This window comes from Phoenix dactylifera, chromosome 7, assembly GCF_051530095.1.
Source record: "Phoenix dactylifera cultivar Ajwa chromosome 7, Ajwa_hap1_PhDact_Kaust_v1.1, whole genome shotgun sequence".
Classification (NCBI taxonomy): domain Eukaryota; kingdom Viridiplantae; phylum Streptophyta; class Magnoliopsida; order Arecales; family Arecaceae; genus Phoenix; species Phoenix dactylifera.
Genome location: NC_143196.1, coordinates 31,213,923 through 31,224,638, shown reverse-complemented (window position 1 = coordinate 31,224,638; position 10,716 = coordinate 31,213,923). Strand labels below are relative to the sequence as shown.

At 37.5% G+C, this 10,716-nt stretch overlaps 1 protein-coding gene across 4 annotated transcripts; it reads right to left on the bottom strand.

Annotated features, from left to right (window-relative positions):
- Positions 1-268: 268 nt before the first annotated feature.
- On the bottom strand, positions 269-10,367 carry LOC103702348 (3-oxoacyl-[acyl-carrier-protein] synthase II, chloroplastic-like). 4 transcript variants are annotated; one of them, XM_008784739.6, is made up of 13 exons: positions 9,584-10,367; positions 8,368-8,579; positions 8,005-8,208; positions 7,782-7,892; positions 7,572-7,667; positions 7,435-7,480; positions 7,236-7,315; positions 6,792-6,860; positions 6,615-6,699; positions 6,344-6,498; positions 6,196-6,276; positions 1,028-1,087; positions 269-759 (listed from the first exon to the last, which is right to left on the bottom strand). In XM_008784739.6, exons 1-13 carry the CDS (start codon positions 9,939-9,941, stop codon positions 643-645), a joined length of 1,674 nt encoding a protein of 557 aa, XP_008782961.4. In that variant the 5' UTR covers positions 9,942-10,367; the 3' UTR covers positions 269-642. The 4 variants fall into 4 exon arrangements, with proteins under 4 accessions (XP_008782961.4, XP_008782980.4, XP_008782971.4 ...); XM_008784758.6 differs by having other exon boundaries at positions 6,344-6,492; positions 9,584-10,362; XM_008784749.6 differs by having other exon boundaries at positions 8,368-8,573; positions 9,584-10,362.
- Between the last annotated feature and the right edge of the window lie 349 nt (positions 10,368-10,716).

Below are 10,716 nucleotides of genomic sequence, written 5' to 3'. Positions count from 1 at the left end.
ATATGAAATTTGTCCGATAAGTTAATGGTGTAGAGATAATAATGTTAGAACATATCTGGATATTGCAAATAACTCTTGAGAGTTGTTTTTTTTTTTTTCAAACTTTTAGTCAATCATTATTGTACGTTAATTGTCAAGTATTTGTTGGTCATGATTGAGTTTTGGATCATTGTAACTGGTTTTTCATTGATAAATCCAAAGCATAAATGCTTTTAGTTTGATTAAGTATTCAAGATATATAGTTTGCTATCCAAAAGAAACCTAGAACAACCAGAAGACCAAATAGGTTTTATCATTTTTCTATAACTTTGAATCCACATCCCACCCAGGTATGGAATCATATTTAGACATATACCATTCTATGAGCTTATATAGGATTGAGACCAATCCCATGTAATCAAGATGCTGGTGCTGAAGAAAAGCATAAGCACCCGGAGGTAGTCATTTCAGATACAAATTATCAAATAAGCATGAAGATGAGCTTCATGCTTTTGTAGGCCCTGCTCAAATCCCGACAAAAAAAATCCCCTGGCTAAGATCCTATGAAGAATCAAGCAAATCAACATAAAAAAGCCAGGGGTACAAGGCCTATCCATAGCTGATCAGCCACTGCGCGATGCCTTCAGAAACTTCAATGTGTGATTACTTGTAAGGTGCAAACAGGATAGAAGAGTTGTGGCCACCAAAGCCGAAGGAGCTTGATAGAGCCACCTTCACATCCAATCTTTCCTTGTTTGAGCCCACCAGCTTATTCACATCCTGAAACAACATCTTAAAGTCAGACAACTTCCAATAGATTCCAATAATGACAAATGGCTTTTAGGCCTAGAAAAATTAGACATGATAAGTATTTCTCAGAATTTGTCCAACGATAGCCAAACTCAACATAATATGAGGATTGATGTCTAAAAAGCAATGCAGTGTTTGTTTTCCAGATGCTTGTGACTGAGATCCAAAACTATCTTTCGAGTACCAGCTAGCAAATGCTACTAGATGATTGAAGAATCCAAAGATAAAGAGAGCATACCACATTTTCCTCTGGGCTGTCTAGATTAATGTTTGGGTGGACCCACCCTGTTCGAATAGCCTACATTCAAGTGGCACGAACCAGAAATTAGTCAGAAGAACAAAGCATAGCAGGAAGGGATTTCTTGCACAGAATGTCAAAAAACTTGATCGTGACATTGCATTTACAATGTGTTATGGTACTCATGTTGTTTGAGAATGTTAATAATCGGAAAAGATCCTCACTACATATAAGATAACAAACTCTAAAAAGGGGGTACCTTGTACATTTTATGTTAAAGTTCCATGTCTGCAGTCATAGTACAAGCGTGAACACCATACCAGTAGTAATGCAGAAAAGAAAAGGCAGATAACTCGGAGAAACTTTGGTCACCAAATATAATATAAAGAATTGGTTCTGAACATTTTCAATATATTAACCACCATCCTGCTCTTGTGCATTTGCAAGGAAATTATATAAGCTGCTTCAACAATAGAGGGTAAAACTTATCCAGCACCAGCCTAGTCTCACGCAATTGTTCATTAAAGCATAAGCAACACCCACAAGACCAGTAAATGCACTAGCTGCACTAACTTTAAGGAGTAGGAAAAACTATGAAACCATGATTTCAGGAGACCACTGATTTCGGTCGATGCAGCAAAGATGATAGCTTTTCTCAGAATTTGTAGAATTTGGATATTACAAAATCAAGGGGGAGTTAGATTACAATAACAATTATTGATGGGAACTTCGATAGTTTTATTATTAAAGATTGCTCAACCATTTCATTAAGTTGCTTTTAATCAGATTATTTTGGTAGTTCTACATACAAGGAAGATTCATCCTGACAACAAAAATAACATAGAGGAATTGAATATTGAAGAAAAGGTTAATAATCAAAACCAAATCCTTTGCAACGGCACAAAGATTTATCAAAGAATGGTTTAATGAGCTATAATCGACCAATTGCAAAACAAATTGATCACAATGATAAAACAAGGAATTTAAAGGCAAGGTTTGTTCATTTTGGCAAGATAGTGTTTGTGTTTCGATATAAAATTGTTAGTAAAAGAGAATCTGCTGGTGAAAATACATCAAGTTATTGAGAAGGATAGGTAGCAGGAAAATATTCACTTTGTCAGCCTTCAACACAGGACAAGTTCCTAAAATTTTCTTTGGTAGGACAAATTCCTATAAAGTTATAAGGAAGCTATTTCTCCAGCAGACTGCTATTACAACCAATTTGTTTCTCCAGCAGACTGCTATCTCATTATGGGAGATAAATGAATGCGCCTAAGTTTTGGATATTCCCCAACTTGAACCTATTGCGATTGGTTTTAGAAATTCAGTATCTGCTGATCATACTGCCGTTAAAAAAAAAAAAAAAAGAGTACCTTAGAAGTACAAGTGAATGACACAAGCAGATCTTTGCTGATCATGGTGGCACTAAAAAAGAGTTTCTTCGAAGTGGAGGTGAATGACACAAGAGAAGAACTTTGCACTTATTTCAGACCTTTTTTTGTGTAAACTTAGGTTGTCTTTAGAGTCTCTTAATGTAGGGTAACAGTAAAGACTCGCTTAGAAAAATTTGTTCTAATAAATACTGAAGTATGTTTAGCATCATCATGAAAATGAAAGCTATTTTTATTCAATCACAACATAAACACTGAAGGATAGGCACATAAGCTTCCAAGATCCATTTTCACACTATCAGAAACCTTGGCAACACAATCTTCTGGAAGTGTTGACTTACCCAGATACTATATATAGGATTAGGACATACTGCTTGTGCAAGTTGTTTTACAGGTTTGCTCAAACTAGTTTTCCAAATTTGATGTAGTTATGTTTAGTTAGCAGTTTAGAATCAGATGCCTTCAGTTTCTAATTTAATTTTAAACTTCTCACTACTTAGGCATAATAACAGCCATAATTTTCCAAGGTCATAATCTGTGGCCCAAATCAGGAATCCAGAAAAGTTTGGAATGCCTAGTATTATTTGATTGGATATGTCTTCAATTTATAAGTTAATTTTGATTTTCTTCCTATTCTTATATAATTACACTCGTTGAAGGCATCTATAGCATGTCTAAAGTGCACCCGCAGAATCACTTTAACGAAATTACATCGGCTGAAAATTTGGCGATAGGATTCAGGACGTGTCCTTTCTTTCATTTCTGATAGACCAAGTTTATATTATAGTTTACATAATTACAGCCTATATATGTAGGGTCAAGGCCATCTTTTAGGACTTCAAGGGTGCTAGAACCTTCTTTTGAATTGTCAAATAGTTATTTTCAGCACCAATAGAATAATGACTGAAATTAAAAACCATCAAAAGCAGCATAAATGACCACCTATCAGTGATCACTTCAATAAATTTTCACAAACTTACTGGTTAATGATATCTAGTTATTCACACGATGTGATCTAATGATCTGATGAATCAGAGCTATAAACTATTAATAGAAGTATCCTTTTACTTGTTTAACTTTGTGAACTAGACCAGACATGTCTATGAATATCACCTAAATGTTTCATCACAAAATCTGGTCAATGCATTTTTTGCTAAAGCAAGCAAACATGCATGCATCCATCCTTATATAATAGTGTTACAGTATAACTATATATCGTCCACAAGCATGAAAAGTACAAAAGCTAAAACCAAACATATACATGGATGCTTTCTGTTTATTTTCTTGCAGTCTACTTCAATGTTTAATAACCTAGATGGAATAACTTAGCATATCAAGTGGATCTTCATACATCACACTTGATATGTGCATCAACTTGACAATCTGGTATGCGAACCAAACTGGTGTAAATACAACCTAGGTTAATCAAACCCACAACTGAGGAACTGAAATTCAAATTACCATAGTTGGTGCTGCTAGCTTCAGGGAAGATGGAACTTATATTACCATGTTCGATCGAACCAAACAGGCATAGATTCATGAAGAGGAATCATGACTGGTGCTACTATTTTTTGGAGTTCAAAATTTTTATTAAATTACTCCAAAAGAAGTGAAGCTTTCAATTTTAAAACTTAGTATCAAATTCAACAAGATTTTATTCACATAGGCCAACAGACGACAACCTGGATAGAGAAAACTAAATATGTCCATACTAAAAATAGCCCAGGTTAGACAACTACTCGAAGGAACCTGGGCCAGACCCCGGAAGACTTTTTGAGAACAAATTGAGCTTGAGAAAACAGGCGACACCAACAACAATAAACACGAGTTCTTTTCATCATGTACCAATACCTTAGCAACTGAAACATATTTACATCTTTTCCAACCACATATACCAGTTCCCTTTACGGACCTAACACCACAACATAGCAACTGTAGCCAGTCCTCTAGGTTTTGCACAAACTATGTGCATAGAGCTTTTTACAATAATATAAATGACTATTTGTTACCTTACTCACACAAGTATATGACATAAAAATCCACAATATCTCAAGCTAAGTTTAGAATACAGAGAAAGATTCTCAAGATATAATCATCAGTTGTTAGTTTTAATCCTTGGTAAAAACATACAGTAATTTGCTTTGATGCAAAAAAGAAACATGGAAAAATTGAAGATTGATATTTAATCTTTACTTAAGGAATGATAATTCAGCTCTTCCAAATTCCGAGACCAACCAACCAAAATTCTTCATAACTACTAAAATTTCTGACACTTCTTATGAAAAGTCAATGTAATCACACCCAGTATCGGGAACTGCTTTCCCAAAAGCAAATGTTCTCTAACACCATCAATGAACTTTCTCCATATTTTCATGTTAGTATGCTTCAATGAACAAGTATACATGCATGCCCAACCTTCTCAACTGTAAAGGATGCCTCCACAGCTGAACCAACAAACGAAGACCATAACCACCTTTTTCTCTTTTTTTTTTTCTCTCTCTTTCCATCCATAGCCACCATAACTAAGCAGCCTAACCAAAATGCTTGCATTTGCCTTTATAAATCCTTCTTCTCTATACCTTCATTAAAGGCCACTAGCTGTTTCCAGACCAAAAGCTCCCATCAACTTAGCTTTTTCCATCTTTCAATTTGACCCTTCAAGACAACTATTAGCCCTACTTTCCAGACAACAAGGTAATTTAGATAGTCAGACTAATATGATTAGCTACCCACCACTTTATCCTTCACAGGTGCAACTTCTACACTTCTCGCCTTACCTTTCTTAGTTCTACCACAGGTAACACCAACATCTCATGTGCCCCCTGTATCGACCAAACTGTCTCCAGTCTCAATCATTTTCTTATGGGGTTGCTTGACTGAAGAATCAAGAGCATGTCAGAGTCAAACAACACATTGAAGGCACTGCTCGATTTCGTCCACCATATTTCTATACTCGAGATAATGGATAGAAGCTTGCGAAAGTGATCAAGTAAGGTGGTCTCTTCCCAGTTTTATTCCAACACTCTGTTCTATATCTATTTCCACAAGCAAGTAGCTTTATACAGACCCCATTTGTTAAGTTTTGATAGGTTTCAGATACTTATTATATGAAGTTTTCCTACATTCTTTGAAAAATTTATACAGAAAAAACTTCCTCGTGCATATGATTTTTTCAATCTTCTTATTCCATTGTTCTTCCCCTATCTCCAACAAGTTTTCTCAAGACAGTTACTACAATGGATAAAAAACTTCAAGACGCTTAGATGGCTCAAAAAGTCAAGCTCCGTTCCACTGACATAGTAAGTAAACCTGGAATTTTGTTATACACTTTCATGTATATGAGATCAACTTGTTCTCACTTGGCTGCAGCCAGATTCTCCAATGTCTTCTTTTCAATTACTCATAGCAAGCTTTCATTTCATTCTATGAGAAAAATAATGCTCTTAAAACTAAGGAGAAGTTTTTACAATATGTTATCAGTGAGAAACTATAGAGAAGAAACTGCACCCTTGATAGCAACAAAAACAAGGGAATCACAAAGCCAACTGCACATATACAAGAAAACTTAAAACCTTCTGAATGATAATATATATTGATTGCTGAAACGGCAGATACATAAGTCAATTGGAAAATTGGCTCTAAAGATTTAGAACCCCAAAAAAAAAAATCTAAAGGGAACCATAACAACAGAACCTTGATAAAGAGGAGGCATGCTGAGAAGTCCATAGGTATTAAAGCAATTAAGAGAATTCATGATTTGAGACATCAAGAGCATACCTGTACTGCAGCAATGGCTTCCACAGCACCAGCAGCTCCTAATAGGTGACCAGTCATAGATTTTGTTGAGTTCACTTTCAGCTGCAGAACTTTATTTGTGAGCCTGCTAGATGAAAGAAATGCAACATTCCTAAAGTTACTCACATACCTCTGGATTCTGGCCAAAACAATGGATTAGAGCTTGATATTCTTTTAAATCACCAGAGGGTGTCGAAGTTGCATGAGCATTTACATAATTGACATCCTCTCTGGCTACTCCTGATTCTGCTAGCGCCTTCTCAATGCAAAGAATGATGCCTGTTCCTGATTCCCATATCATCAAAATGAAAATACCAGCATGACCGAGAACATCAACAAAATACTTTGAAAAAAGGAAGCACAAATTTTGTAAGTCATTAATTTCCATCATAATTCCTTACCTCCAGGATGTGGCTCTGTCATGTGGTAAGCATCACATGTGAAACTTCCTCCTAGAAACTCAGCATAGATTTCTGCTCCTCTTTGCTGTAAAATGAAAAAAAAAAAAATCAGAAAAAGATAAACCGCGAACTAACAAAAACAAGAACCAATCAACTAATTCCATCATCTATATGGACCTTAGCATGCTCCAGTTCTTCTAACAAAAGCACACCGGCCCCTTCCCCCATAACAAATCCATCGCGATCCTGGCATATGGTTGTGGACAATAAACTTAGATATGACCATTTAATACTGCAGCAATGTTAATATCTGCACAATCTGCTACAAGAAAATCCAACTTTTGAAAAATGCCAACATGACTTGAGGCACATTTGCACTACTTTTTTCCGCTTATGCATTACATACTATCAAAACTTGATTTTTATCTTACAGATCTAATATTTTAGTTTTAACAATAAATATTAGTAGAAATTTCCAACACAATCATCATCGCCTGACCTATCTTAACCCCAGTCAGCATCAGAACATAGGCCAAGCACAGTCCTATCCAGAACCAAGCTACTGAATCTTTTAGGAAGAATTTAAAGATAGAGTCAAGAGGGAACATGACTGATACATACAACATCCCAGGGGCGAGAAGCTTTAGTTGGATCACCATTCCTCTGTGAAAGTGCTCTGCATGCCACAAAACCTCCCAATCCTTCAATACGCAAGTCCAATACTCAGAAAATGCATGCTTCAGATACAATTCATATAAAAAACAATAATGGTGATAATGAAAGATTGATTCCTTCAGATAATCAAGAACAACAGAACTACCAATTGGTATAATTGCTGCATCAGAGCCACCACAAAGCATCACATCCTGCATGATTGAAGCAATAAGCAAAATATATCTGTTTAAAACTTTAAATTGTTACAAGTAAATCAACAAGGGGTTAAAGTGAGTGACTTACACTTTCACCTCTTAAAATATGATTTGCTGCATTCAGAATACAGAAGTTGCTAGTTGCACAAGCAGTAGAAATCGAATAATTTGGACCCATCCAACCCTACAGTCCACGGAAAAGATTTATACATGGTTAAGGGCTCTACAAAAGGTAATCCAAAATAATTGAAGCAACAAGCTGTACAAAAAAGTAAAATCGTGCATTGTTTTGTCCCACCAGATCAATTGCAAGCATTGCAGAACCCATATTTGTAGTTGCAAAGGGTACACAAAAGGGGTTCATCTTCTTGTATGAGATCCTTAAAGCCTCAATTGCATCATTAAAGACCTGTTAGGCATAGCACCACAATTAAAATGAAACTTATTAAATATTTCCAGCAATTACTCACTTCAGGCATTGATATCCAATCCAGATTTATGATCAAGCACATAAGACCTACCTTCATTCCACCCATTGCAGACCCAATGAGAACTCCACATCTTGTCTTGTCCAACTGACTCATGACATCATCTGTAACTCCACCATTTTCGAGTGCTTTCTTGCCAGCAGTAAGCAAGTAAAGCATAAACTTGTCCATTCTTTTGGATAGTTTTGGTGCCACCCATCCATCTGAGGAAAAAGATTTAATTTCCCCTGCAATCCTCTACAAAAGAGTCTGATATCAAGACTGGTGTAAATATTTGCATGCATGATCAGTTCAACTGATACTGCTTGCTAGTGCTCCACTAAATGATTAAATTAAGCTTAATCAAAAATTTGGTCAAAACATGGAAGGCAGCAAGATGCTCTGAAGAAAGCCTACTGTTGGATAACTCGAACAGTCAAATGTTTCTATTTTGCTTATGCCGCTGATGCCCTCAAGGAGTTTTTCATAGAAAATATCTGGATCATGGCCTAGTGGAGTCACCACACCCATCCCTGTCACAACAACCCGCCGCTGTTTAGTTGGCATTCTCTTCTTCTCTGCAACTTCCTTTTCAGGCTGCACGGCAATGGACATGACTTTTCCTGCAACTATAAGCCACATTAGACCAACACCCACAGGTTTTATATAGCATTATCAGCAGAAATTATGTCACTTAATTCATGAGTTTGCAGATCTTCCTGTGCCTTGTTACTGTTAGAGGGTTACAATTACTGGAATCATGAAATCAACAACCTCACATGATGACAATAACTTCTTGGAACCACCTCGAGGGGTTTACATGTAGACTTAGCATTAAGTAGAAACTAGAGTCCATAAAATGTGGAACATGCTATAGGATGGAGAGAAACACCTCAACCCTGATATTTGGTTTATCAGGATCAAGATACAAAAAATGTCAGGAAACCAACAAATGGGAAATTCATCATCTTCAAGACTGGATTTTCTTTATAAATTCTTCTATCACTAACAAAAATAAGAGATCTAATCTAGCAGAACCAAGGTTAAAGTTCTTGCACCGGCAACCAAATCAAAACCCTAGACCATTCTCCTTTCTTGAAACCAACTGAAGGGGGTTTTTGAAGTCCATTGGATTCCAAACCGTACGGAACTCAAAAATGCTAGTGTTTGGTTTATCAAGATCGAAGTACAAAGAAGCAAAGTCTGCTGAGCCAACCAGAGGAATCTTGAAAGGCTGAAAATTTCATCATAAGCTCTTCTACCACTAACAAAAACGAGAAACCAAGCCAAGAAGCATCAAGGTTCCTTGCACTTACACTGATTACCATACCAACAACTTAAAACAGCTAGAATTCAAAAGGTCATTGTTTGATGAAAAATTCCTTCGTCAATGGTGAATCTTTGCATATACATGCGAACAATGCGATACAATCCGAACCACCAAACTCTTTATCTTTAATTATTAAAAAACGTAAAAAGAAGCAACCTCAATATAAATTCCTAAATCAAGACCTCAAACGACAGACAAAGAGAAGGGAGAAATTAGCGAGAATCACATTTCACAATTTTTAAGAAAGACGGACTAATTTTAGTTCTCAAAAACATATGAAGAACTAAAGAATTTATTGATTACCGGAGGAGGTAGAAGAACGGGCAGCCCTTCGCTGCCTTCGATTACTCTCGGCGTTCCACGGCCCGAACAGAAAGAAGCCATTCTCCCCAAAGAACGCCGACCCATTTCTCGAACTGTGGAACTCGGCGCAGGGCTCCAAGGCCAAGAACGAGCTCATCAGCCCCCGGATCCCCAATCCACGGAAGGCCGAGATCAGCCGCCTGGGCGAGCCCTGGACCTCGCCGCCGGAAAGCAGCGCCCGCCGCCGCCCCGGGAACGCGCTCCGGCGCCCCAGCGACCGCTCCTCGTTGCACGCCACAGACATGCAGGCTGTCACCAGCCACGTGCAGAGAGGCGAGGCCACGGCGGCGCCCGCCATTGGAGGAGAACAGAGCAGGGCCGAAACAGGGGAGGTGAGAAGAGCTCCAAGAAGAAGCCAAAAGACGAGCGGCAAGAAGCTAGAAGTAGAGAAGGTTTCGATCAAATTCGAAAGAGGAGAAGAGACCAGCAAGGGATTCCAAGACCTCGGATACAGGAGGAAAGAAGAACAAGAAACAGGGAAGCCAAAAAGGAGCGACTTTTAACGAGAAAAGATGCGATTTTGGAAGGGAGGAGAGGAGGAGAAGGGAGGGAGGTGAAGGGTTATGGGAGGGGAGAAGAGGGGAGGAAGGGAATGAGAGGTGGCATGGATCTCAGAGGAAAAGGCGCGAGCTTTCGCAAATCGGAGGGGAGGTGGCGAGGGGCGAGAGCCATTGCCAACGGCCAAGCGCGAGAGAGAGGTGATAATAGTTTCTGGAAACAAAATAAGGAGAGGCCGAGAAGGGGGGAAAAGAACAAAAGAAATCAGGGCCTTAAAAAATACTAAAAGAATTTTTAAAAACATAATCTTAGTAGTGGAATTATTTGATGGATGGTTATATTTTTAATAATCTAATTATTTATAATAATTTTTAGATACTTTTTGTTTGTTTTAATATCTTTATTTTTTATATTATTTATTAAAGAGTGATTATGAATGGTGTACTTCAGGAAAGGGAGAGGATCTGTGGAACTAAGGAGGCTAGGATAATGGTCAATATCCTTTTCCTTATCAATTATATTTAGAGATTTAGACTATCCAAGTGATATTTCTAACATCTTAATTGGCTATCTAT